This window comes from Atheta coriaria, unplaced genomic scaffold, assembly GCF_025399875.1.
Source record: "Atheta coriaria isolate IRGN ID8LTWV9N9 unplaced genomic scaffold, Caltech_Dcor_3.1 hic_scaffold_8_pilon, whole genome shotgun sequence".
Taxonomy (NCBI): Eukaryota; Metazoa; Arthropoda; class Insecta; order Coleoptera; family Staphylinidae; genus Dalotia; species Dalotia coriaria.
Genome location: NW_027045450.1, coordinates 4191588 through 4217816, shown reverse-complemented (window position 1 = coordinate 4217816; position 26229 = coordinate 4191588). Strand labels below are relative to the sequence as shown.

At 36.7% G+C, this 26229-nt stretch overlaps 6 protein-coding genes and 1 long non-coding RNA gene across 12 annotated transcripts; 3 read left to right on the top strand and 4 right to left on the bottom strand.

The window, feature by feature from the left end:
- Window positions 1–340: 340 nt before the first annotated feature.
- Window positions 341–6552, bottom strand: LOC135797112 (transforming acidic coiled-coil-containing protein 3). 2 transcript variants are annotated; one of them, XM_065309312.1, is made up of 8 exons: window positions 6324–6552; window positions 5864–5911; window positions 3661–5559; window positions 2694–2766; window positions 1897–1987; window positions 1380–1832; window positions 1043–1321; window positions 341–715 (listed from the first exon to the last, which is right to left on the bottom strand). In XM_065309312.1, exons 2-8 carry the CDS (start codon window positions 5894–5896, stop codon window positions 532–534), a joined length of 3012 nt encoding a protein of 1003 aa, XP_065165384.1. In that variant the 5' UTR covers window positions 5897–5911; window positions 6324–6552; the 3' UTR covers window positions 341–531. The 2 variants fall into 2 exon arrangements, with proteins under 2 accessions (XP_065165384.1, XP_065165383.1); XM_065309311.1 differs by having other exon boundaries at window positions 5864–5913; window positions 6327–6552.
- Window positions 1984–3655, top strand: LOC135797114 (uncharacterized). Its single transcript, XR_010549455.1, has 2 exons — window positions 1984–2736; window positions 2823–3655. It is a non-coding gene; the product is annotated as an uncharacterized lncRNA (long non-coding RNA).
- A 296-nt stretch (window positions 6553–6848) lies between the features above and the next one.
- Window positions 6849–8632, bottom strand: PIG-U (phosphatidylinositol glycan anchor biosynthesis class U). The gene is made up of 5 exons (XM_065309313.1): window positions 8418–8632; window positions 7897–8301; window positions 7558–7783; window positions 7223–7494; window positions 6849–7161 (listed from the first exon to the last, which is right to left on the bottom strand). Exons 1-5 carry the CDS (start codon window positions 8554–8556, stop codon window positions 6908–6910), a joined length of 1296 nt encoding a protein of 431 aa, XP_065165385.1. The 5' UTR covers window positions 8557–8632; the 3' UTR covers window positions 6849–6907.
- Window positions 8633–8883: 251 nt separating this feature from the next.
- Window positions 8884–15608, top strand: Ptp69D (Protein tyrosine phosphatase 69D). Its single transcript, XM_065309314.1, has 6 exons — window positions 8884–9198; window positions 9611–9770; window positions 9840–12933; window positions 13002–13151; window positions 13216–13929; window positions 13994–15608. The coding sequence occupies exons 1-6, from the start codon at window positions 9108–9110 to the stop codon at window positions 14060–14062; spliced, it is 4278 nt and encodes a 1425-aa protein (XP_065165386.1). The 5' UTR covers window positions 8884–9107; the 3' UTR covers window positions 14063–15608.
- A 67-nt stretch (window positions 15609–15675) lies between these two features.
- LOC135797118 (uncharacterized) lies at window positions 15676–18083 on the bottom strand. 5 transcript variants are annotated; one of them, XM_065309315.1, is made up of 5 exons: window positions 17507–18083; window positions 16881–17438; window positions 16332–16508; window positions 15873–16216; window positions 15676–15817 (listed from the first exon to the last, which is right to left on the bottom strand). In XM_065309315.1, exons 1-5 carry the CDS (start codon window positions 17672–17674, stop codon window positions 15676–15678), a joined length of 1389 nt encoding a protein of 462 aa, XP_065165387.1. In that variant the 5' UTR covers window positions 17675–18083. The 5 variants fall into 5 exon arrangements, with proteins under 5 accessions (XP_065165387.1, XP_065165388.1, XP_065165389.1 ...); XM_065309316.1 differs by having other exon boundaries at window positions 15873–16198; XM_065309317.1 differs by having other exon boundaries at window positions 16332–16454.
- Window positions 18084–19020: 937 nt separating this feature from the next.
- On the top strand, window positions 19021–23747 carry LOC135797272 (xanthine dehydrogenase-like). The gene is made up of 11 exons (XM_065309527.1): window positions 19021–19124; window positions 19193–19409; window positions 19482–20025; window positions 20090–20316; window positions 20372–20474; window positions 20550–21256; window positions 21314–22399; window positions 22455–22613; window positions 22689–23307; window positions 23374–23487; window positions 23551–23747. Exons 1-11 carry the CDS (start codon window positions 19039–19041, stop codon window positions 23616–23618), a joined length of 3930 nt encoding a protein of 1309 aa, XP_065165599.1. The 5' UTR covers window positions 19021–19038; the 3' UTR covers window positions 23619–23747.
- Window positions 23748–23766: 19 nt separating this feature from the next.
- Window positions 23767–25420, bottom strand: LOC135797271 (odorant receptor Or2-like). Its single transcript, XM_065309526.1, has 5 exons — window positions 24633–25420; window positions 24310–24406; window positions 24137–24241; window positions 23918–24073; window positions 23767–23861 (listed from the first exon to the last, which is right to left on the bottom strand). The coding sequence occupies exons 1-5, from the start codon at window positions 25406–25408 to the stop codon at window positions 23802–23804; spliced, it is 1194 nt and encodes a 397-aa protein (XP_065165598.1). The 5' UTR covers window positions 25409–25420; the 3' UTR covers window positions 23767–23801.
- Window positions 25421–26229: the final 809 nt, after the last annotated feature.

The window sequence follows — 26229 nt, the reverse complement described above, 5'->3', positions numbered from 1 at the left end:
CTACATGTTTTTAAAAAAAGATTTAGTGATATTCAGCAAACATTCAAACTTCCTGATAGTTGACAGCTTAGAAATATGAATAAAATAAATAAATTTAATAAACATTGATAATATATAAACAAATAGATGTGTACTACATCAAATATTGCTTTTTTGTGTAACGATTTAGTGTTTTTAGTATGAGTAACGCATTAAATTGCTTTGATTTTGATAAATTACACAAGCTATACATAAAGAAAGTATCGTGACTATAGGCAACCCAATATACACCAAAACAAAGCACGCTACACCTCACATTTATTACATTTAAAATTCTCTCACTATTCTTGCACAGTACGTGTAGTAATCAAATAATTTATTTACGAGGAATGTTAACAAAAATTTAAGACATATAATATATATACATTTGCATTCAAACATTAAATAGATAATACTAGCTTAGTTACACGTGTAAACACGAACGTAGCAATTAAAATCGTAAAATGCAATCACTTCCAAGCTGTCTGAGTAGAGAGATTAGCCGGACGCAGTCTAGTGCATCCCCGAGCCGGTCATTTCATCGCAGAGCGACGCCAGCGCAGTGCACTCGGCAATCTTCTGCTCGAGTGTTTGCTGCAGCGACGCGTTCTTGATCTCCTGCCGTTTGATAAGCGTGTTGAGCTTACCAATTTCGGTTCGGTGTGCTTCTTTTGCTGCTATCAGGTCTTTATTCGCTCTGTAAATAAATATAACATTCAGATTTAAATGATATCATAATCTGCTATCGGGAACACGGTATTTTCCTTGAATTCATAAAAAATTATTAATCGCAGGTTGTTCTAAGCTCAAAAGTGCAAATTTAAACCTCACTAAATCAAAATAATAATTATTTTTAAATATTATTAACTGATAATAATTCTTAGAACCAATCTAAATATAATTTTAGATGATCATAACCGATTTAAAAGATTATATCAAACAATTCAATCAGATTATAAATTAAACTGTAGATATTTTGCTGTGCGTTCATCGAAAAACTTAAAATAAATTTACAAACACTTACTTGTCTAATTGTGAGTTAGCATGACTCTTTAGCGTCTCATAACGCTCCTCATATTTGATGGCAATTTGATTGCTCTTCTCCAGCCGCTCCTTCAACGTCTCCTCATTGCGACTGAATCCAGCAATAATCTCCTTGCACCGATCGTATTTGGTGATTGTATCTGAGAAAGACACCTCCAACGCAGCCAAATGCTGTGTGACCGTCGTGTGCTCCGTCTTGAGCTTCTCCTTTTCGCAGTTGTTAGCACTCAGCGTCGATTCATATTCATTCATTATTTTCCTAATATAAAACAATATTAATAGCAATTCATAGAAATAAATAAATAGTCTTCACTTACTTATAATGTGCAATCTCTTCCAAAAGCTTTTTGATCTCTGCCTGACTCTGTTTTAGTTCTTGTTTAACTTCAGATAACTCTTCATTGTTGTTCTGCTCCTTGGCAGACTCCAACTTCTCCATAAGTTGTTTCAATTCCAACTCATACTGACTCTCTCTGAGAGTACTGTTAGCCTCTGCTTTGAGATATACCTCCTCACGCTTCTGAATCTCCAGAGTGAGTGTTGTGTTCTCCTGCTTAACCTGATTAAGTTCTAGTTTGAGACGGTTTACCTCCTGGATGAGATTCATCTTCTCTTCGTTGACGGCATCCATGGCTTTCTTGTGTTCAACGTCAAACTCCAGATCAACGTCGAGCAATCGCCCCGAAGACTTTGGGCTTTTTGTCACTACCAATGGCAAAGTCCTAATTGGCAATGCTTCTAATTTAGACTCTTCAGTCTTACCATTAACCCTATGTGTAATAAAATGTTTTATTTAATCACAATGGAAGTAAAAGTATTTATTCAAGTACTTACAAGTTAGCAAGAGGGTCAAATTGAAGAAGTAACGAAGGCCGTGGCTTGTCGCGTATCTTCTCGCGGTTTGCCTGCTCGTTGCGGTCGCCGGCTGAAAATAATCCGCCGAGTATATTAGTGTCGGTAGTGTTTCAAACGCGCCAAAGGTCATGAGCGCGCACTGCGGCCGATCAGGGCGATCGAAGCGGGTGCAAATCAAACATTCGCTAGCATTTGTTTCAGACGTTTCACGCGAACTAACTACCGCGCGAGTAGGAGTTTCGTGTGCTTATTGGGAGAGACCGAGGGCGTACGCTCACTGCGCTACCGCTGTTGACGTACACATCACAGAAACGAGTCGAACGAAACGGCTACGTATCGAATTATGACATCACGGCACCTCCACAAACAAAACCAACGCTAGCGGCTAGCTGACGGTCCGCAAGAGTAGACTACGGACACAGCATGACTAATAAAAGCGCACAACACGAGTACAACAAGACGCGATTGGAAGTGCACGCACGCAGCAGGAGTAGGAGTGGGAGGTGAAAGTTTACGCTTGCAGGAAATAGTGCGAGATATGAGTATACACATGCGATGAAAGGAGATGGGTGTTGAGTGAAGTGAGTGAGTGAAACAAATGGTAAATAGAGCTTTGCTTGTTCGGCGCATGTTGATGCAGCTGCGCCCTGCGCCGGCAGTGCACTGCAGTTTAACATAACCAAAAAAAGCAAACAAACAAAACTTGTTTAGGTTTAAAAATAAGCAAGTTGTGTTAACGTAACATAACCTCAAAATTATTTAAAATATATACTCACCGGCATTTTTGATGTTTTCCTTGTTTTCGGCCAATAGTGACGGGTGAGTTTCTTTTGCAGGTGTTAATTTATCCTAAAAACAAAATAAACAATAAATAGCATTAGAAATTAACATGTTACTTATTTTAGACTCATTACTGAGCCGAATTGAGTATAATTGAAGCATTTTCACAAAGTAGCAATTGCGTTGCCATAGCAACAACAAACAAGACAATAGTCGCACACAATGGAAACAATGCAAAATTTCGCGGTGCAATTTAAGCAAATTGCAAATTATTATTAAAAGAGCTGGCGATTGGAATTGTTTCAAAATAGGAAATTCAAATTTAAATAATGTAAGTGTGAAATATTACCAAAAATATTCCGTTAATTCTTATCTAATCAATATGTAAAATATTATTACATTATTATAATATCCACCCATGGTAACATATCGTTTGAAAACACTAGTAACAAACTCCATAATATTGCGCATTACAAAACTGACAATTGTAAAACACACGAAAACACAAAGCGTAGTGAGCACGCAACTTTTCGCGGTGGTTGCCGATTGCGAACTTTGCCAAAATACAGTTTGGCCTGACGGCGACAGCGTCGACGCATCCTGGGTTAATTTTAGCTGCGCTTCAGACGCCGCAGCCGCCTCGACCCTGATCATGAGCGCGGAAAATTTGTCAACTGGCAGGAAATCGGAACAGCAAAAGAAATAAAACGCAACACGCGCGCACAGACAGCACGGAGGCGGCAAGAGACACCTAGGTGCAGCAGTACGTGCACGTGCAGATGGTAAACTTGAACTAGATGCGCATTAGAAGAGTGTTGGACGCGTGCCTACTGGAGATTTTCCTCAAGAGTATAAATAGATGAAAAACACAAGACTAAAAATAATTCCATGGCGGACAATATCATCTACTACCACAATTAATGCCTAAAACACGAAGGAAATAAAATGGTTAAAAATACTTACTTCATTCATCCGGTTGGCGGCTTGTAAGACTTTCTCCTGCTCCTGTTGCAGCATCTGCATCATCGTGCCATTCTCCAGGGTGCAATCCAAGAGATTACTGCTCTTGGTATTTGTGGTGTTCAAGCAATCACCGCTTGCAATTCCGGATTGATCAAATAGTATCATTGTGGAGTTATTTAGTGGTGAGTCTTCTGTTTTTGTGCGTGTGATGCTTTGGAAAGCGTCATGACACGCCATTAGAGCGGTTTTCATAAGTGAGTTAGAATGGCTGACATTTTTTATTGGCAGAGGAGATTTTGTTATATCTGGCTGAGATGGTGGAACAGCGTCAGTCACAGGATCAACTGCTGGTAGTGTCTGTTCGGCATCTTCAAAAATGACAGTATTGTCTTCATCAGTTGGATTAATATTAAGTTCCTCCAAATTATCATTGTTTGTTGAGCAGGGAGCAGGTTGTATAGGCGAAACTTCATTTTCAAGTAAATTTACATCAGTTTCAACTGATTCAAGAGGTTTTTCTTCATGGGTTAAGATATTTTGAGAAATCTCTTCATTTTTGATTAAATTTACATTAGTTTCAACTGATTCAACAGGTTTTTCTGCAAGAGTTGTAATATTTTGAGTGTTCTCTTCATTTTTGATTAAATTTACATCAGTTTCCATTGATTCAACAGGTTTTTCATCATGAGTTATAATATTTTGAGAGATATCTTCATTTTTGATGGTATTTACTTCCATTTCAACTGGTTTTACTGCAGATTCCAAAGAAGGGGTTATATTTGAAGGAATAACCTCATTTTCAATAGAAATAACCTCACTCTCAGCTGAGTTAAAACATATTTCTTCAGTTATAGTAATATTTTGAGGAATATCTTCAATTTTATGCGAATTATCTTCTGTTTCAATTATTTTTACCTCCATATTAACATTTTCTAAAGTTTTCTCAGTTTCTCTCTTTTTCTGTGTCAGCGAGTTGAAAAATGTTGATAACTGCTCATTGATAACTTTATTATCTGCAATTGGCACTTCTGCTTCGACAACTTCAGGGACATCTTGATAATTACCCGATGAATGCCCCGAACTGCCTTCAGCCTGCAGATATTCCTCTGCATCCTGCTCATTATTGTGTGTACTCAACTCTTGAGTGACATTTATTTGTGATTGAGACCGACTGGCATCAAACGTCCCATTGGCAATCACAGTGACTTCAGCAGTAGAATCTTTTGATTGAATCGACAAATCACTATTAACAACATTAGAATTCGCCATATTAACCGGCAGATTATTACCAATAATCGAAATGTTTTGAATACATGAAATGTCAGCCATGTTGGTGTTTAGATTTTCGCTGGGCAATTCAAACGTGGAATTTAAATTCATATTCGCTGCATTGCCATTCATATGGCTTGCACTCATATTAAGACTCACATCTACCATCTGGTTGCCATTTGTATCTCCATTGACGTTAACACAATTATTATCCACACCAAACGTCGAGTTCAAATCTTTTTTACCCTCAACGCTTGCATTCATAACCTCATTTGTAATATTCAAATGCTCATGTACAATACCTCCGTTTTCGTTGGTGTGAATACTTTCGTTGTTCTTAATCTTAATGTCTTCGCAATTAAAAGTAGAGTTCAATGGTTCTGGATGCTGGTTAGGCGTAATCACCTGATTGACCTGCACATTGTTCATGTAGTCTGCAGCGATGAAAAGCTCATCTTCAACACGTACATGTGGCTTCACGGGCGTTTGCAGCGGAGTCTCAGGGTTGGACACAGGCAAAGTATGCGTGTCATTCAAAAGTTTACTAATATCCGCATCAGCCATGGTAACATCCACGTCGCCCATAGTAATATCTACGTCCATTGCATCGCTGAAGTTCATATCCATATCCTGGTGGAATAATAATTATCAAAATCAAAATAGAAATACAAACATTCCACTATATTTTAAGTAGGAAGTGAAACATTTAATTCTTTAACACCTGACACCTACGGATTTGCTACACGGCATGTGGGCACATTATGCTCTAGTTTCAACTTTCATTCAACCCACCAACCTACATGCAATCAAATACTAATTAGAATTAAGAACGTGATTTATGGCGATAAATAAACCGTTGCATACAATTATGGGCAAGAATTAATTGTGAGAAAAGTTGAAAGTTATTTGAAACAATTGAACTTGTTTATCTTACCATATCCTTCGCCATTTTGTTGTTTTCTTCCATAATTCTTGTATTTCACTGAAATTATAAACAAAAATTAGAAATTTTGTTTTAAATGTTTATACATACATAACCATTGTAATAATATGATACGTTTATGATTATCATTTAAAAATACATCGTGAATTGGTTTATTTATAGATGTGGCACTGGCACAACGAAAACAACCCGCAACGAGTGCATGAAATACAAACTGCGCCGCTAATCAAATTATCTCAAGTCAATTTAAATTAAATCAAATTCATTTTAAAGCTATGCATCGACATGATTTTTATCGCCATTTGGTTGAAAATCAATGTATATTCTGGTAAATTGAACTCTTTTCAGTTATTGAGTGATGTACATCATTTGTACAACGTGTGACAACATTTTTTATCCATTTTGGCCCCGTTTTACATCTTGAAATGAATGAAATTCAAAGGAAACTCACCTTTTTTTATTTGGCGTGATCTTCTGGCACGCAGCAATGATAAACTACGAGCAGAGGCACAATTCGAACGATCTTCACTCTGCACACACTCAGGTTATTTATAATCACTTTCAATGGCACTGCAACGGCGCAGCACAGTTTCAATGCCCGTTTGAATTCTAACCGTCAAAGCACACTACATAACTCGGCTCAATGCCTGCTCGACCGAATAAAACCGCGAACTGAATAGCAGAGCTTCGGTTGTTCGTCACCACATTCGGGAGGTTCCGGTAGCGGCGTACTAGGTTCGTGTAGGACCGATGTTGTATTTCAACCAATAGGAGAAGAGTATTTATTTTGAAGTTTAAATTGTGAACCAATGAGTCGGCGATAATTTGAATTTTTTAAATATGTCACCTTGTCACCTTGTTACAATTTGCAGCGTGAAATTACAATTTGCAAATTGGTTTAGTGTGAATAATTTTACAGATGACTCATTTATTTTTGTGTGTTGTATATTTGGACCACAAATATAACAATATCACGTATTCTTTTGTGATTTTTATTAAAGTAAAAAACAAAATGAAGCAATTTGACATTTTGCATTATTCTAAGACTAGTTTAGCATCTTTCCCGTTAATTTTCCGACAATTCCCGAACTTAAGTAAATACTCGCGCTTGGAATACGCAAAGGAAATGTCTGTTACAATGAAAATATGCGCGGTGACAAAAGCTAAAGTTGCTCCGAAGAAGAAATTCGCATTTGCAGTGCCCCAATAAATCCAAAGATCCCACAAAATCGGTGCCAGAATGGTTGTAACAACGATTGTCACACAACTTATCAAAATTTGCTGCATACCTACAAATATAAACACAAATTAATATACTTAAAATTAAATTAAATAATATTATATTATTACAATTGTATAAATGTTTCCAGCTTGGCAATAATGCCAAGGTCAGGGCAAAGTCACCGATGCTCGGATATGATTTAAAGATGGTAATCACTGAGATAAAGCACGCCGCCAACAGGGATGGATCCTTTCGGAATTTAATACTCAAAGGAACCAAGTATAAGATGGTTACGTTCATTTGATACGACCAGAGGAAAAGCAAACGGAAGTGTTCAAACATTTCCATGAAAAAGTACCAGAAAACGCCTACGTTGGGTTGTTGGTCATTTACTTGCAAGCTAGAATCACAAACAATAAAATTTAAGATACCATAAATAGTTTTTAATATAAAAAACACTTACATAAAGCCAAAAGTCTCATCTAAAAATTGCCACCCGCCATTAATCTCCTTGGAAAGAACCATCAAACCGGAAATAGCAAGTAATGCAGCAATTACAACCAAAGTAGCTTTGAAAATACTCTTTGTTCCCTTGTAAAATGATAAGTAAAGTGGTGAAATTAATACAAGTGGGTAAAATGATTGAAATGCACTCAGAGCCAATGTAACCACACTTAACAAGCAATTATCTGAAAAAATATACAAAAATAAACGTTAAAAAGTAGCTAAATGGTTAAAATAAAATATTTTCTATTAATTCATGTTTAAATATTGTCGGATAATCTAAAAATGAAAAACTTACTGTAAATTGTTCCAACCAAGAACCATGTCATCACCAAATTACTAAAAGTGCTTGTTGTGCAAGCCACACAATTGAAAATTGTGTATGGATTCAACAGAAACACAATCACTGTATACAATGGAGGCAAAGACAAGTCTTTTCCTTTCAACAGTTGATTTACAGAGTCTTTTGCATAGGTATGCTTCTCCAACTCTTGTTCAATGAATAATTGCAGCATGTATCTCTTTGAAAACAAATATAAACCAAGTGCTGTGATGATATCAGCTGCAATGAAAGCCAGTGGAAGGTTTTGGCCAAAGTTTGTGATCAAAAATGAGTAAAACTTCAAATGTATAGGACTTTCATGAAGGATATCGCTCTCATATGGGTTTATACCAAGAGAAGCTCGATAATGTCCTTCAATGACTGAAACAGACAATAAAATTAATAAATATTTGTTAAAAATAATAAAATATGATATCCAATGTTTAATTTTAGTTGAATAAATAAGTAATAAGTTAATTAGAAGTATTTTACTGTACCTCTCTTGATTGAGTTTAAAGGTGTGGTTATTTCGATGCGATCTTGAATATTTTGACGATATTGGCTGTTTACTAAGCACCATCGGATAGATATGCCCAAGAAGAACACAAAACATAACGTCAGCCGGTTGGAATGCATCTTTTTCAATTGATTAACACATTTAATTGCAAGCGAAATGCCGACTGGGATGAAGTAAAATGAACAGGTTATGATTTTGTATACATTTGCTTCTTAAGATTGACAATTAAGTATTCATCAAAACTAAACATCTTTACATACATATTAATTAAATTATTTTACAATAAAATTCCTAATGAGTTGTTTTAATATTCAAAGCATAATAAATATTTCATAGAACTAAAATCAGTTTTAGATTTTATTTAGTAGGTGTATGCATGGTTGCCTATAACCAAACGTCAAAATTGTGCGTGCGTACTCTTTCCGATCGTCGCTTGTTTCACTCCGCGGTGGTTTGTTGATGTAAAATGGTGGCCGGGCTGCGCGCATGAAAACAACGATGTTTAGACGAAAATCTCGCGTTTAGTGAGTGCAATCAGTGCGGAAAATTATTCTGCTCGCACAATTGTGAGTGGTAATAATGCGTGCGTGAATTTCGCGCGATTGTGTATTTGTTGCGCCTTTCTCGGTGCGTTTTAGTGTGCGTCGTAGAGGCGCAAATCGGCATCGCCATGTTTCCCTGCCCAGCCCAGTGGTTCATCCGAGCCGCACTGCTCTTTATTGTCTTCGGCGACATGCCGATTGCACACGGAAATCCTATTGGTGAGATTTTGTTGCCAGTTTAAGAAATTCATTTGATCACATGCATGATGTGCGTGCTTTTTGCTCGTTTTGCGAAGGAGAGTTTGGTTGCGGTTTAAGCGGCCGGCAAATGAGTTTGCGTGCGGTTGGGGATTTAGCCGGGTGAAGACGTTTGACTGGTTGCATATAATACGATAATGTAATTGATAGACAATGGTAATGAAATTTATTCAATGAGGAAGCTATTTCTAATTCTGAGCATTGAGGTGATTAATGTAGCCTTCGAAATGTTTTATAATTCTTCTCACGTAGCTAATCACAACAACTGGCAAATAATTTAGATTAAAATCATGTTTTGACATTGACCTAACCTTAAATATAAACTACTTTTGCATAAAATATATTTAAATATTTAAAATTTTGCTTTTTAAAGATGTAGATTTAGAACTCAACACGACAATCGAGGTACTCGGCAACTACGAGCCAAACCAACTTCCATTCGGCCAGAACATCAGCATCATCTGCAAAACAAAAATGGTCAAGAGTAAAATCTGGTGGACGTTCAACGATGAAAACATCACAGATAACAATAGGTATGTCTTTTATAACACGCAAAAATATGTAAAAACTCTAAAAATTTAACAAAAAAAATAAACTTGCAGATATATCATTGAACACGACTCTGAGAACATCAATCCTCAAAAACACAGCAAACTGGAAGTCTCCATCGTGCACATCCTCAGCGTGGATCTAATCCACTCGGGGGTATACACGTGTCATGCAATACAAGAAATGGAAATCGACATCTCTAAAATCACACTCAATGTAACACTTCCACCTGGGGTCATCAACGCCACCGGACCCATCAAAACCAAACTACACCAAAAGGAAGAAATCTCCTGCCTCATCGAAGGATATCCTCTGGAGGAAATCGGCTTCATGAAGGACGAAGTCATCATCACCACGCATCAAGAGACAATCGTCACTAAACACCTCAACGATACACTGCATCAAGTCTCCTTGATCATCAGCGAGGTAACTAAGAAAGACAACGGAACATACACCTGCTTTGCACGCAATGTGTTCGGCTACAACGATACTCAAGACATAGCAATTCTAGTGTTGGACAAACCCACAGTTACTCTAGATTTTGTTAAAGCCATTGGCATGACGAAAATTTATCTTAACTGGACGGTGAATGACGGTAACGAGCCACACAGCTTAAAATATACTCTACAATATAAAAGTTTGAATGATTCAAACTGGTTTTATACCAAGGATGTGATTGGAGGTTATAATCGTTCGTGGGTATTGGCAGATTACTTTGAACCAGGCACATCTTATGTTATACGAATAAAAGCAGTAAACTCCGAAGGAGAAAGTCCGTATTCCGAAAGTGATATAATCGAGACACTCAAAGAAGAACCCATATTCAAAACGGAAGTAAAAGTTACCGGATTAACTCTGAACACGATTACAATCTCATGGAAAGAACCACCGGAGCATTTAGTTGATTATGTGCAGAGTTATAGATTAAAAAGTCAGACAACAGGCGGTGATGCCCTGGAAACAATCAGTTTGAATCCAGCGGATAATCTCTACATGTTTTCCGGTTTAGCTGCCGCAACGACGTATTACTTCCAAGTGTCTGCTTGTAATGAATACAGCGGAGAGTGTGGACCATGGTCGGATCAAGTCAACGGTACAACCATGGATGGGATATCAGGACCACCGGAACACGTCCAAGTTGAATGTAGGTTTGATAATATAAGTCAGACTAATATGGTGTTAGTATCATGGAAACCACCAGGCAACCCGCATGGCACCATTATGTCTTACAATGTGAACCTGGTAAGCAATGCGTCTTTTATTAATGAACAAGGTTTATTGGAGACTACAACCTGGGGACCCAAGGCCACCTCAGTAAAACAGGATAATCTCAAAGCAAAGTTTCATAATGTTAGCGCTAATACAAATTATACAGTGCGGATATCCGCTGTGACGAAAACAAAAAAGAATGGCGATGTTGTAGAGAAGCAATGTACTATGCCACCGACTGTTCCGGATAAAAAACGCCTAAGTAGGTTGTCATGGCGGAAAATGGAGGAACAAGGTAGGTGGATTTTTAAACTGTCGATGCCCAGGGTTTCCGAACGCAATGGACCTATCTGTTGTTATCGTGTTTATCTTGTGAAAATGGAATCACAACAGAAATTGTCTGAGTTACCTAGTCCTGAAGAACTTGATGTGGTTTCCTATCAAGAAGCGCATAGAACTCCCAAAGGTGGCGCTTATGTCGCTGAGATGTTTACAAGCTCCACGTTTCATAACGAAGTCTTTTTGGGTGATGATATGGTTTATAATGTCAGCGCAACTGGGTGTGATCAATGCATAGGTCTTAGACCTTATATGAATCCACCGAAGGATAAAGACATTAAACATAACCTAAATGTTCATCAATCTGTCACAGTGAGTGATTCTGAGAGTACTGATGGTGTTTCGGATGACATAACCTCAACTGCTACTACAACCGAGAATGTTAGTTTCATTGAGAGTAATCGTGTTAGAAGACAGAATGCGCTTCCGGAACCACTTCCGCCTTTTGATGGTACACTTGATATCAACGCTAATTATACCAGTTTTGTTGAGGTTATTGTCTACGGTCAGTTAGATGGCGCTGTAATGGCTGCCTATAGTAATTACCTGATGATGATGCACCCTGGACCGGAAGTAGTTGAAGCCCCACCTTCTAGTAGCATGAGTCTGGTGGTTCAAATACTCAGCGGGTTGATTGTTATTGCGTTGATTCTCTTGACGGTGTTGTGTCTTTTACATCAGTATACTAAACAAGCGCATGCGCAGGCGGTTGAGATGATAACATTCAGGACATCGTTGAGGAATCTCCGTGGTCGTCAACGATTGGTTTCTTTGAACCCGCCGGATATGTGTCCGATTACAAAAAGTGAACTGGTGTCTGCTTACATTGAACATCACCGTGATTCTGACTATGGCTTCCAACAGGAGTTTGAACTGCTTCCTGATAGGTTCAATGATCGTACTACAAGGTCATCGGATGCTAGAGAGAATGTCTACAAGAATCGCTACCCGGATATTAAGAGTTATGATCAGACCAGGGTGAAAATCTCACAGGTTGATAGCATTGCTGGTTCGGATTACATCAATGCCAATTTTGTCCTGGGATACAAGGAGCGTAAGAAGTTTATTTGTGCACAAGGACCCATGGATACCACGGTGAATGAGTTCTGGAGAATGATCTGGGAACAACATCTAGAACTGATTCTAATGTTGACTAATCTTGAAGAGTACAGCAAAACGAAATGCGCGAAATACTGGCCGGATAAGAGTGAGATTGACAAGGTATTCGGTGAGATTACGGTTAATCATGTACAGGAAACACGGTTTTCTGATTATATCGTCAGGGAGTTGAGAATTTCACGCGCTGGGTCCCGGGATAAGGAGGAGCGTACCATTACACAGTATCATTATTTGGTGTGGAAGGATTTCATGGCGCCGGAACACCCGCATGGCATTTTGAAGTTTATTAAAAGAATGAACGAGGCACACTCTCCTGAGAGAGGGAGTATTCTTGTGCATTGTAGCGCTGGTGTGGGGCGTACAGGGACTTTGGTTGCTTTGGATTGTTTACTGCAGCAGTTGAGGGAGGAGGGACACGTGGCCATCTTTAATACAATCTGCGATTTGCGACATCAACGAAATTTCTTGGTTCAATCATTGGTAAGTTGAATAATAGTCTTTAATTTATAAATGGAGAAGTTTAATTAAATTATTTTTATGTTGTTTAGAAACAATACATCTTCATTTATCGCGCACTCATGGAAGTTGCACAATATGGCGACACTGAAATTCCTGCAACTGAATTGAAGTCAACCGTAGAAAAACTGCGACAATGTGAGAAGGATAAAAATCGAACCAGAATGGAGGAAGAATTTGAGGTTAGTTTAGTTTTTGATTGATTTTATAATAAATCTTTAAATTTGTTTTTTTTTGTTTCTATAGAATATAAAGAACGCATATGAAGATAGAAAATCATGTTCAGTCGCGTGTGGCGAAGAAAACGCCGAGAAAAACCGTTCGGATACAGTCCTCCCCTACGATCGTAACCGTGTCATACTCACACCCCTTTCCGGCAAGGAACACTCCACCTACATCAATGCCTCTTTCATCGAAGGTTACGACAACTCAGAGTCATTCATCATTGCGCAGGATCCACTTGAACACACCATACCCGACTTTTGGCGTATGGTCTCCGAGCAGGGTATTAGCGTGGTGGTGATGCTCTCAGAGCTCGGTGAGGGTAAATGTCCGCGTTATTGGCCTGACGATGATGTCGCCTATGATCACATTGCCGTGCGCTACGTACAATCAGAGAACTGCCCGTATTATACGCGCAGAGAGATGTACGTGAAGAGTCGCGACGGCGATGACTTCCGCGTTATTCACCTGCAGTATCATGGCTGGCCGACGGTCGATGGCGAAGTTCCGGAAGTGACGCGTGGGTTGATTGAATTAGTTGATCATGCACACGGCGCATTACAACAACACGGGTCGCCTACTTCCATGGTGGTGCATTGTGACCTTGGCTCGGATAGGAGTTCCATGTTTGTTGCGTTGAGCGTGCTCGTACAGCAGCTGCGTATTGAGAAACGTGTGGATATTTTTACAACTGTGAGAAAGTTGAGATCGCAGAGGCAACAACTTATCACTACTTATGTAAGTACTAAATTTTCTAACCTAAAATATTAAATGTGATTTTTTTGTTTTGTTTTTAATTTAGGCACAATACGAATTTCTACATCGAGCCATTGTGAATTATGCCGAGCTGCACAATCTCTGCGAGACATAATTCTCCACGCTGAAGGTTTGTAGCATAAACTGCTAGTTGCGGTGGTTGACATAACCTCAATTGGCGCTTAACCAAAAATATTTTGTAACTCGACAACGTACAAAACTTCTATTGAAACTATTTACTCCCATATTGTATCTACTTTTACACGATTTCGATTTGCGAGAGAAGAAACACGAAATTTGCGTACCAAAAATGAAAGTAACGAGAGACTCAACGACCAAAGGTGATTTTTTTTTTTTGTAAGAAACCTAAGCGAAACAATGTTTTTGTTTGCCATAATATATGAAGTAAGCAGCGTTCGCTAAAATTTGCTCACATTTCCTAATACTCAAGCCAAAAACAAAGTCACAAAATATTTTTTGTAAAAATTAAGGGTGCCATAACATAACCTACCATGTATATGTACTAAGGCAGAAAAAAGAAACAATTATGAGTCTGAAATATTTAAAATTTAAACGATCGGAGGAGGTTTTTGAACAAGTCAGTTTTAAATGTATAAAAAAAAAATAAGGTGAAAGATTGCTGGGTGCTTACTGTCTACTCAAGTGACAAATATGTGTAACATTTCTAGTTGATTCAATAACCGATAGTTAAAAAACTTAATCATAGACTAGAAATAATTATTTCAATTTGTTTGTTTGATTGTCAAAAATTCATATTTTGCTACGCTGCTCATATGTGTAAGCAACCCAACACACACGTACACATTCCAGTGTTTTCCATTTTTCTGTAGGCGTATTTATTGCATATGTAAAAAAATATTTATAACAATTTATGATATTGTACGGTTCGACGTTTGCATCGCATGGATGGAAGTATTTTGACGGCGACGCCATTTTATTAGCACTTAAACTGCTAGAAATATTTTTACTTGTGTTATTTAGTCAAAGTCGGCCATTTTGATAGCTGCAAAATTCATCCATCCATGCATCAAGATCCAACCATATTATGACGTCATTTTGCGTAGTTTTTGTATTTTTGTAACCGAAACTCAACAAGACGGAAAAAAGCTTAAGCAATACGTGTTACCAGTGATTGTAACTTACTCAAACTACTTCTTACTCACACTTCTTATTGAGATTATTGTGTCATATTTTAAACCAATGTAAAATATGTAGGTATTGTATTTTTGTTTTAACTTTCGTTGTTGTTTGTAAAAATAGCTTGGATGTCACTTAGTTTACTTCACTCACTCTCTTGATGACTTATTGAAATATTGAAATATCAAATCTCATGATATCACCGTCTAACAAAGTAATTGTAATCGTGTGTACATATATAAGTCCGTTTGTTTTATTTTTGATGTTTGTTTAACTAGTTGTTAGTCGATTCATTCATACTTGTAATCGTCAATAATTAGCGAGGACGCCATCTTGTGTGATGCGCATGCGCATATAATATGATACTATATGACATGATAATACGTAGGACACAAATATTTATTTATTATTTTTTGATATTTGTATATTATTTTTTGATTATTATATTGCTTTTTTGATATAATAAAATTATAAATCTTTAGGAATAAATAAAATTAAATAAATAGATTAATTTAGGATGTGTGGGATGACGCGAAAAGGAAACAAAATGGCGGATTACATTAGAGTGCTTTACGTTAATTTGATTGGCGGTTTGGGGGCCACGCCTCTTTGCTTACAGCGAATCGCAGCGCAGCGATATTTTTTATTAGTGTATTTTCCAAGTCTGTTTATTTGCCGTACAAGTGAAACAGGTCCAATTCTTCTCAGCAACCTTTAACAACAAAAAACTTTAATTTTTAAGTTAAATATTTAATGTAAATACTAACTTGACGAATCTATTGTGGTACAACCCGAGAGCATTCGCCGTTTTGCCCGCCTCGCAAGCAAAACGTTCCATGCAATCATAACCATCGATTGCCTCAAGGGCCACCCTTCCGATACCATACAACTCCTCCTCTTCCTCTTGAAGCCCCTCCCTGCGCCATCCTTTCGGTTTTAGTTTATGAAACTTTGGCAGCACCAGTGCTGACAGAATAAACATCACCGTCATGCCGATGAAACCCGATATTGCCATAAACAACGGTTCCAACCCTTTCTTCTTATCATCCATCATCATTGTGGGTGGCTTGGGGGTGTTGATGTTGACGTTGTGCTGCGATTGTTGCAATAGCTTTAATAGCACATTGCAGGTGCAAGATTAGTGCTCATCACACACACACATTCAAATTTGCATAGGTGATTACATGCGGAATGTAATGTTTGACATTATAGGTTATGTAACTAACCTGATGTGTATGATGTGTATGTGGATGATAATATGGATCATGATGGTGGTGATACGCTGGTTGCGGATGATACGATGATGGCGGATGATAATACGGCGCCTTGTACGACTGGCTGCTCTGAAACTGTCCATTTTTTCTAGTACTTTTATTGTTTTGATCACTCGCAGCGCTCGAGTTCTACAAATGTGAAAGAAACAAAGCGAAACAAGGAAATGGAAGATTAGAATCAATTTTTAAAGCGAAGTCCGGTTCTGTCTGTCATCCGGTCCTGTGTAAGTAGCTACGTAACTCTTAAGCTCTTAACACGCAAACGTTTTGTCTTTTTTTTTAAGTCTACTTAAATGTTACATTTGTTACAGTTTTCTACGAAGTAATGAAACGTGAAATATTAGCAGATTGCGTGCTTGGAACACGAAAATTACGACTATGTCAAGCAATTATCAAGTCATTCACTTTAAAACGGTTTGCACAAATTTAAATCAGTATATAACTAACCTACATAAACAAAAATGTTTTTTTTTATATTTTTAGGTTAATTTGGTTACTTACCTGACTAGGAGATAATACACTTGGAGAACTCGCCAACTCATCCATGAAACTCTTCAACGGATAATAATAATAGTAGTATCCGTTATCAGGACGTTTCGCTGCGTTGAGGTTAGGTTTGGTAACATGGCCGCCAGCGTCCACCTCATGCACAGCTGCGGTTATAGGATCTCCCGAGTGGTTTTCACCACCATCCAGTTTTATTGTGTCTCCTTTATGTACGGCATTTGCATATAAAGAAGCAAGTTCTGATTTTGTAAGATGCAGGGCTGGTACAGCAGCTTGTGATCCTTGCGCGCCTTGTAATGCTTGTATTGTTGGTGAGCGTGGTGGTTGCGCTGAATTATGGTACTCTTGGTAGCCATGACTCTCTGAGTATTGTGGTGGTGGTGGTTTTGTTTCTTCGTTGTCATCTGAAGCAGCGGATACCATCGAGGCTACATTGTCTAACATTTTGTCTACTTCCGCTGAGAGTGAGTCGTGCGACTGCGCAAAACTCGCCATTTCCGGTGGTGGTGTGTATACACGACGCAAGGAGAGTGTGTTTAAAGATGGCTGACTCTGTTGATGAATTAATAATTGATATTTTTGTGCGTTTTTCAATAAATTGGGAAGAAATCACTACTCACATGCCCAATTCCTGATTGTTTACTGTTTGTTTTCAATTTAAGGTCCTTAATAGTATCCTGTAGGTATTTCTGTGAGAGTTGCGTGTTTTCCGCGCACAATGTATAAGATAACAGCAGGATAACAACCGGAAAGTCCATGATTATAAACTCAAACACCTTTTGTTTCATTTTTTAAACAAAAAAATAAAACGAAAATTGTTTTTTTTTCTGTTAGACTGTTTAACACTGTATGCTATACTTAAACATTTTTTTTTTATTGAAATAAAAATTAATCGCGTGCGAATTCTTCGGAACGTTTGAAGCGTTTGGCGCGACAATGTCGAATGGTCGAATGTTTTGCCATCGCTTGGTTGAGCGTTTGTTTTGCATGGTCAAGACCAAAGCCAAGATGGTCGAATGGGTCGAATTTTAGGAATCCGTTAGAGGGACGCCATACACCAGCGCAAATGCGTATCATTTACAGTGTCAGTCGCGCGTAAAGTGGTAATTTTTGTCGTGGCTTGTCGTGCGCCACTCGGTATTAGAACCAGGTTACTTAACAACCAAACAATATGGTATAATATGCTAAGAAGTTGATTGACAAATTGAAATGCTCTGTCAATCCACTTGAAAAATGACTTGGTTTATTTTTTACTAAACTGCTTACATTATTTAATTTAGCTGGGCGTGGATAGGAGTTCTACTGACATTGTTTATAGTAACTGCTATCAATCATGGATGAGGTCGTGAACGTGTTTGACGTTATATGAAATAAATTGTCTATGAAGAGCGGATAATTCTATTGGAAAGATATTCATATTCAAAAAGACATTTTTGCTATTTTTAAATATGTAATCTTTTTAAATCCTTTAAATTTTATTTTTTCGACATTTTAATATACCTAGCAAAGTAATAAATGCAAATGTGAGTTTGAGTTATGACGCTTTCCCGCAAAGTCACTGAACAGGAAAATATCATGGGTTACTTTTAGTAGAAAAGATATAACTTGCAGGGTGTATAACTTGCAAGATGTAAGAGATGCAAACGGATAAGAAGATATTTATAGTAATATAATTCGAATTGAGATGGCGGTAATGTTCAGTATTCTTCATTTATTTCTTTATTTCTGGTATTTGTTTACAATTTATTGGCTTCTCGGCACATAACAAGTCCAAAATAGCAGAAAATACTTACTTACCCAACTATTGTTTACAAAAATCAATGCCAGTAGTTTAAAATATGTTTAAGGTCAATATTTTAAATATTATAATGAAAATATGGCAAGGAAAAATATGCTTATATGTAATTCCCACAAATATCACCAACAATGCGATGAATGTCCTGCCATTGACACGTGGCGCTGATAAGTTGGTAAATAACATTGTTTCGCGCATAACCGCGAAAATAATCAGGCCCAATTATTATTTAACAAGTTTATTTTTAAGTTTTAATTATTATTATCATTAACTAAACTAAAGTTAACGAAACCGACTGAACCAACTCAATAATATTATTAATCACTGACTGAATGCAAGTGCAAGTACATATTCAACATGGATGTCATGTTAGTAGCGCTGGAAGATTCTAATCTGCAAGAAATAGAAGAAGTAGATGTTGATGATAATTGGAAATTAGTCAAGTAAGTTTAGGCAATAAAAAACATAGTTTAAAACTAGATTTATATAATTTTTATGATTATATGTTTAGAAGTGATGTATTAACATTTATTATAAATGGGGAGAAAAAAACTGTGCCTACAATTAATCTCACACCGGAAATGACTTTGAATGAGTACCTGAGAGATACATTACATCTCACAGGCACAAAATACATGTGTTTTGAAGGCGGATGTGGAGCGTGTGTAGTTGCGGCCACTATTCGCAATCCTAGGACAAACGTAAAAGAAACTCATGCTGTTAATTCAGTAAGTTAAACAAAATAAAATTTAAAAAAATTGAAAAAACATTATCATCATAATATTTTCTTGGTTATTTAGTGTTTGGTAGCTTTGTTATCCTGTCAAAATTGGGAAATCACTACAGTTGAACATCTAGGCAACCAATATGATGGCCTGCATGACATTCAACAGAAAATTGTGACATTTAATGGCACCCAGTGCGGCTTTTGCACCCCGGGCATGGTTATGAATATGTATGCTCTTCAAGAAGCCGACAAAACTAAAATGGCAGAGATTGAGAATTCATTTGGTGGTAATATGTGCAGATGCACTGGATACCGTTCTATTTTGACAGCTTTCAAATCAATGGCGCCCGATGCTAATCCCGCTGTCTTAGGAATCATACCGGATATTGAAGAATTGAGGTTATGCTCAAAAAGAAACAAAGAAAACTGTCAAAATGATTGTCAACATAACTGTGAGGTTAAACTACCGTTAGAAATGAATTTAAGAGGTGACAACTTGGAAGATTTGAAAGATGCTCAAAACTGGTATAAAGTACAAACAACCAGAGATATTTTCAATTTGTTTAGGAGAAATCGTGGAAAAACTTATCAATTGGTTGCTGGGAATACCGCTAGAGGTCTATACTTCATAATTACTTCAATAATTGAATAAATAAATACAAGTTAAATGATTTATTTTAGGAATTTACAAGGAAATATCACAAAAAGATTATTACATTGACATAACTGACGTAAAAGAACTAAAAAACTATCAATTGAACACTAAAAATTTAAAACTAGGTGGGGGGATGTCCCTGAGTGAGGTTATGATTGTTTTAAAAGACGTGGCAGGGCGTGATGATGATTTTAAATATTTACAAAAATTTGTTGAGCATTTAGATTTAGTTGCTCATATTCCCGTTAGAAATGTTAGTAATTTCAAACATAAACAATCTAAAATTAAAATAATTAATTAAATTTTAGGTTGGGACACTTGCTGGAAATTTATCCATTAAACACGCATATAATGAATTTGCATCGGATGTTTTTCTATTACTGGAAGTCGTTGGAGCTAAAATAATCGTAGGTAAGTGAACATAAAATTAACAATAGCTTTACATAGGCAACCAAATTCACACACACAAAAATGGTAACTTTATAGATAATGGCGGATTATTTAAGAAATCTCTACTTCCACGTGATTATCTTAATTATAACATGAATCAAAAAATCATCCTCAGTGTCGAGCTACCTCCAATTGACGATAGTTATAAATTAGAAACATACAAAATAATGCCACGTGCACAAAACGCTCACGCTTACCTAAACGCTGGTTTTCTTGTAAAGATGAACAAAAAGAATGTTGTTAGCTCCGCCACGTTTGTTTATGGTGGAGTAGCTCCTAATTTCATCCATGCAAAAAATTCCGAAGCATTTATCAAAGGCAAACAGCTTTTTGACAATGGTAACATGCAGAAACTCTTTGGTAAACTATATTCCGAGGTGCATCCAGAGGATAAATCACCAGATCCACCACCAGAGTTTAGAAGACGACTTGCTGTGTCTCTAATGTATAAATTTATACTTAGTATTACACCGGAGAGCGCGGTGTCCAAAGCTAATAAAAGCGGAGGTAGTAAATTGAAAAGACCGGATGTTTCAACCGGCGTGCAGGATTACAAAACAAATAAGTCTATGTATCCGATTGGGGAAGCAGTTACAAAGTTAGAAGCACCTATTCAAGCCACTGGCGAAGCGGAATATATTACAGACATGCCCGATTTGCATAATCAGTGTTACGCTGCGTTTGTCACGGGGAAAGCTGCAGCTGGGTCCATTTTAAGAAGCATTGACGCTACTGAAGTATTGGTAAGTAAATATATTTCATAGTTTTAATGTAGGCAACCAAATATTCATTACGTTTAGAAAATGGAAGGCGTTGAAGGATTCTTCCAAGCATCAGACATTGATGATGTAGGCGGTGTAAATTCATTCCTTTCCCCAAATCCAATTTTCTACCGTGAAGATGAGGAAATTTTCCTTCCAATTGGTCAACCTATAAAATTCTACTACGAACCTGTTGGTGTTGTTGTGGCTAACTCTAGAAGATTAGCCCAACAAGCTGCTGGGATGATTAAAGTTACCTTTGAACCCTCTGCGCATTCTCCAATTCTTACAACAAAAGAAGCAATGGAGGAAAAATCAAAGGAGCGTATTCATCATCTTGAAACCCGTGTGGCAAAGAAGCAAAACCATAATGTCCCTCACAAAATAAAAGGTGTTTTTGAAACAGATTGGAAGTACCATTATCACATGGAATTGCAAGTCGTCAATGTTATTCCAGGAGACAATGGATACTTTGACATTTATCCATCCACTCAATGGATGGATAATGTACAGTATTCTATTCAAAGGGCGTTGAATATTCCCGCGCATAAACTTCGCATTGCTGTTAAACGCCTCGGAGGCAGTTTTGGCGCCAAAATAACACGAAACAATTGGACATCTGTTGCTGCAACACTAGCAGCGATGAAACTAAACAAACCAGTTAAATTTATGATTCCTTTGGTTGATAACATGAATGTAATGGGAAAGAGGAACTGTTATAGGAGTGAATATGAAGTTGGTGTTGATAAAGATGGCGTCATAGGGTTCCTAGACAATAACTTGTATAATAACATTGGAGCATATCAAAACGCCATGTTGGAAGGATTTGTTTTAGAACTGTATGAAGGCACATATAGAACAGACGCCTTTCAGACTGATACATTCTGGGTAAGGACGGATAATCCAGCGGCGACTATGATGCGTGCACCTGGGAGTTTTGAAGGATGTGCGATAATTGAAAATATTCTTGAGCATATCGCTTATAAAATTGATAAGGACCCAATTGATGTTAGAATGGCCAATTTAAACACCGAAGCTAATCCTTTATTGAAAAAATTGATTGATGATTGCTTAGAATGGTCGGAATACCGGAAAAGAAGAGCTGATATTGAAACATTTAATAAGGTTAGAATATTTTAGGTTATGTTGATGTAGCTATGTATTAATATAATTTATACAGGAGAATCGATGGAGGAAGAAAGGAATTGCAATTGTTCCAATGACTTTCGGAATGCTGTTCGTTGCACCGTACAACGTACAAGTTAGTATTTTTCATGCGGATGGCACCATAGCAATATCACATTGTGGAGTTGAAATGGGTCAAGGTATTAACACCAAGGTAATACTAACTTTAAAACTAAAACCAAAAAAACTAATGTTTTGATTCTGATTTTGATGGTTTTATGATGTTTAGACTGCACAAGCAGCTGCTTACCTATTCAAAGTAGATATCTCCATGATTGAAATATGGCCGACCAATAACTTTGTATCTCCCAACTGTTTTGCAACTGGTGGTGCTGTAACAACCGAAAGTGTACTAATCGCACTCAATTCAGCCTCCGAGAAACTTCTTTCTAGAATAAACGAAGCAGCTACATCTGCTAAACTTCCCTCGGATGCTTCTTGGTTGGATCGTGTACGTAATGCATTTGATAACGGTGTTTCCCTCACTGAAAATCAACACTTTTCTAATGATCCAAATGATCCTACAACGTTTAAAGTATACGGGGTGTGCGTGAGTGAAGTGGAAGTTGATATTCTAACAGGTGCGCATATTGTTCAAAGAGTTGACTTGTTGGAAGATGCAGGTAATCCTTTGAATCCTGCGATTGATATTGGGCAGTGTGAGGGCGCTTTTGTAATGGGAATGGGTAATTGGACCATTGAGGATATTGTTTTGAATGAGGAAGGGGCATTAACGACTAATTCAACATGGTGGTATAAAATTCCAGGAGCGAAGGATATTCCGGTGGATTTCAGGGTTAAACTTCCTGATGGGGTGCCGAATCCCGTTACGCCGTTTAGAAATAAAGGTAATTATATAACATTAAATATTAATAAATGACTTGTTTGGTTTTTATGTGTTTCATATTGTGCAGCAACAAGTGAGCCACCGATTTGTCTGTCGTTTGCTGTCCCCCTGGCGATAAAACATGCTTTGAAGTCAGCTCGGGTTCAATCGGACGCAAAAGCTGATCCATGGGCAGTAATGGGTAAGTAAACTTTAAAAGTTTGTGATTTGTGTTTTAATTGTTTGTTATTCATATGATTTACAGAAGGACCTACTACAATTCAGTGGATATTTGACAATGCGCTACCAGATTATAAACAATATAAACTTTAAAATAATTAATATAAAAAAAAAGCAACTAAATGGTGAAATGATTTTAAATTTTATTTTAAACAATTTCAAAATACTGTCTACAATATAACTTCATGTGGATAATAAATACTATATGCTTATCTACAACAATTAGTAAATTTTAATATTTGTTGACTCCATAATCTTTTGCATGACTTATTCTGCTTATTCTGTGCCGTATAATCTATTCATCAATGCGAAGTACGAATAAGACATCCTCACCAACTGCAAAAAAATTAATATTATTAATAACTCTAATAGAAACTAAACTTTCAACTTACTCCAGTATAAGTGACCATATTGCAAACAGATAATTTCCCAGCAGTTATAACCGTTGGCCGTTTTGCTCTTTCCATAATCAACATTACACTTCTGTTTACCGACTTGTTTGATCGATACCACTGCGAAAAGAAGCAAGCGTCACGGATTTCCTGACTCTGATTAATAAAAAGGTAACAATTACTGTAAAAATCAAAAATTCAACGTGCAAAAATACGTACCTTTAACATGACTTTATCACCATATACACAATACAATCCTAATTGGTAGAGTAAAGCAATTGCATAACATGCCAGAAACAAAATCTTTATTATATTGTCTTCCATCTAAAAGTAAAAAAAAAAAACATTTTTAGAAACATAAATTTTATCAAAAATATATTTTTAATACCTACCATAAATTGAAACCAGGTATTACAAATTGCCAGAACGCTTGTTGTAAATTGTGACAACAATAGATACGAAAATACACTTTCCACATCATCTACTATGCTGCAAATATTCTATAAGTAAATATATCTTACTTAAGGAGTTTCGACGCATTGTAGCACCACAAAACAAAAACATTTTTTGCCTCACATTTCTAAAATAATGCAAATTTTTTAAAACCGTTTTACGCATACAAATCAGAATTAATTGCTTTTTTAATATCGTTAATTAATATTTTTGATTTCGCGCTTTAATGCATCGTAATTCCCCCTTAATAATAATCTCATACTCTAGTATTTTTAAATGATGTTTCGCACAGTCATTCAAATAATTTTTAATAGTAGCATCCAATTTGGGATCCATATCAGCTTCAGTATTTCTAACACCTCGATCAATTTCTTCAGTTGAACGTCCAGCCCATTGCCTGCAGTTAATAATTTTCTCCTTTAATATTTCAAATTGCGTGCTACCAATAGACACCAAAGACATAGCAACACAATCCATGGTGCTATTATTATAGCAAGTATTGGCCATGGTAATAACTTCATAACAATGTATCGGATAATACCACTTCCCCAACTCAAAAACTGAAAAATTCAGTGCTAATCCAGCGTTCATGAATGGTTTGACTGCGGATAACGTAACCATGTTAGCAGCGAAGAATTGAAATGTCTTAGCCATAATCATTGTGAATCTGTTTTCTTTATGTACGTATGTGTAGCATTGCGTGGGAAAATCATGCAATACAGGATCTTCAAGTTTCTCAAAGAGTGATATAAGTGTGTTGAATTTGAACTCAAATATTGTTCGTTTAATCAACCATGAAAAGTAAGACGTTGTGACTGATAATGTTTCAGTTAACTCTTTGATTTCATCGTTTTGGTAATTCTTACGCATTTCAACAAATAAGAATATGTGAATTGATATATCCAGGCACCAACTGAAAATTTTCTTCATCCTGTAAGACCAGGATGGGTTGCGTTGCGGCCATGTTCCCGAAAAGGTAAGCACAGCTCTTAAATATTCGACTACGTCTAAAACGTGTGAATTTCGTGCAGTTTTCATTGCTGATCCAGTTTTATTATAGTTATGCAGTTGGCAAGATATAAATTTCAACTGTTATTAGCTTTCATTGAATCGAATGATTTATAGGCTGCTAATGTTATATTAAAAACATAATTCTATAATTGTTTTGCATTTTAAAGCGTTTTGCAGCGTGTGCCGTTGTTAATTACTTCAATAACACGATATAATTGACCCTTTTCTTTTTCCAACTGCGTGCTGACTAGGAATCTGAACAACTGTTTTACTACGCATTAGACTTGTTTACTACGAGTATCATGCATTTATTATTAACAGTTGCAATATACTTAAGATCTATACACGTGCTTGTTTATATTTCAACTTGCAATAATTATTAAAATTTAGGCCCGGTGGAGCGATTTAGTTAATTCTGGTATAGAAATATTTGAATTAGTTCTATGAAAATTGAAAAAATCAGAAATTATAAAGAAATTGCAAGGATTCAGTAAAAAATAGAAGAAAATAGTAAAAAATAATAATTCTAATCTTCAATGCGTGCATGTGGTGGTGCGGGAAATGCTCTGTATCTCCTGAATTAATTTCCTTTCTTTAAATTTCTTGGTGTCATTATTGCTTATTGACTTAACTAGCTTATCTTATAAAGAATATTTTGTAGATTAATAATTTGTGTTTATAATAATTCGGGCTTAAGCTTTAGGGTAGAATTAGCACAAACTTGTTTTATCTTTCCTTCCTTTCCGTTTGATTTATGTCTTGATTTTGTTCAATTGTGCAATTACCGCATTTACAATGCGCACCGAACATACATAATCTAAGATAAACATTATCTTAATTATTGCTGT

What these genes read in the sequence shown, in the direction of transcription:
- LOC135797112 (XM_065309312.1), bottom strand. Translation starts at nt 5,896, where the DNA reads ATGGAAGAAAACAACAAAATGGCGAAGGATATG. An exon ending in CCGCCAACCGGATGAATGAA is followed by an intron (nt 2,767 to 3,660) that starts GTAAGTATTTTT and finishes TTTTGTTTTTAG; the next exon opens with GATAAATTAACACCTGCAAA. An exon ending in GAAGAGATTGCACATTATAA is followed by an intron (nt 1,322 to 1,379) that starts GTAAGTGAAGAC and finishes GTTTTATATTAG; the next exon opens with GAAAATAATGAATGAATATG.
- PIG-U (XM_065309313.1), bottom strand. Translation starts at nt 8,556, where the DNA reads ATGCATTCCAACCGGCTGACGTTATGTTTTGTGTTCTTCTTGGGCATA. An exon ending in CTTGGTTGGAACAATTTACA is followed by an intron (nt 7,784 to 7,896) that starts GTAAGTTTTTCA and finishes ATATTTTTTCAG; the next exon opens with ATAATTGCTTGTTAAGTGTG. An exon ending in GATGAGACTTTTGGCTTTAT is followed by an intron (nt 7,495 to 7,557) that starts GTAAGTGTTTTT and finishes TTGTGATTCTAG; the next exon opens with CTTGCAAGTAAATGACCAAC.
- LOC135797272 (XM_065309527.1), top strand. Translation starts at nt 19,039, where the DNA reads ATGGATGTCATGTTAGTAGCGCTGGAAGATTCTAATCTGCAAGAAATA. An exon ending in TGCTGGGAATACCGCTAGAG is followed by an intron (nt 20,026 to 20,089) that starts GTCTATACTTCA and finishes GATTTATTTTAG; the next exon opens with GAATTTACAAGGAAATATCA. An exon ending in GTCAAGGTATTAACACCAAG is followed by an intron (nt 22,614 to 22,688) that starts GTAATACTAACT and finishes TATGATGTTTAG; the next exon opens with ACTGCACAAGCAGCTGCTTA.
- LOC135797271 (XM_065309526.1), bottom strand. Translation starts at nt 25,408, where the DNA reads ATGAAAACTGCACGAAATTCACACGTTTTAGACGTAGTCGAATATTTA. An exon ending in CATCATTTAAAAATACTAGA is followed by an intron (nt 24,407 to 24,632) that starts GTATGAGATTAT and finishes GAATATTTGCAG; the next exon opens with CATAGTAGATGATGTGGAAA. An exon ending in GTGATAAAGTCATGTTAAAG is followed by an intron (nt 24,074 to 24,136) that starts GTACGTATTTTT and finishes TTTATTAATCAG; the next exon opens with AGTCAGGAAATCCGTGACGC.
- Ptp69D (XM_065309314.1), top strand. Translation starts at nt 9,108, where the DNA reads ATGTTTCCCTGCCCAGCCCAGTGGTTCATCCGAGCCGCACTGCTCTTT. An exon ending in AACATCACAGATAACAATAG is followed by an intron (nt 9,771 to 9,839) that starts GTATGTCTTTTA and finishes ATAAACTTGCAG; the next exon opens with ATATATCATTGAACACGACT. An exon ending in AACAACTTATCACTACTTAT is followed by an intron (nt 13,930 to 13,993) that starts GTAAGTACTAAA and finishes TTTTTAATTTAG; the next exon opens with GCACAATACGAATTTCTACA.
- LOC135797118 (XM_065309315.1), bottom strand. Translation starts at nt 17,674, where the DNA reads ATGAAACAAAAGGTGTTTGAGTTTATAATCATGGACTTTCCGGTTGTT. An exon ending in AACAATCAGGAATTGGGCAT is followed by an intron (nt 17,439 to 17,506) that starts GTGAGTAGTGAT and finishes ATTCATCAACAG; the next exon opens with AGTCAGCCATCTTTAAACAC. An exon ending in GTGTATTATCTCCTAGTCAG is followed by an intron (nt 16,509 to 16,880) that starts GTAAGTAACCAA and finishes TCACATTTGTAG; the next exon opens with AACTCGAGCGCTGCGAGTGA.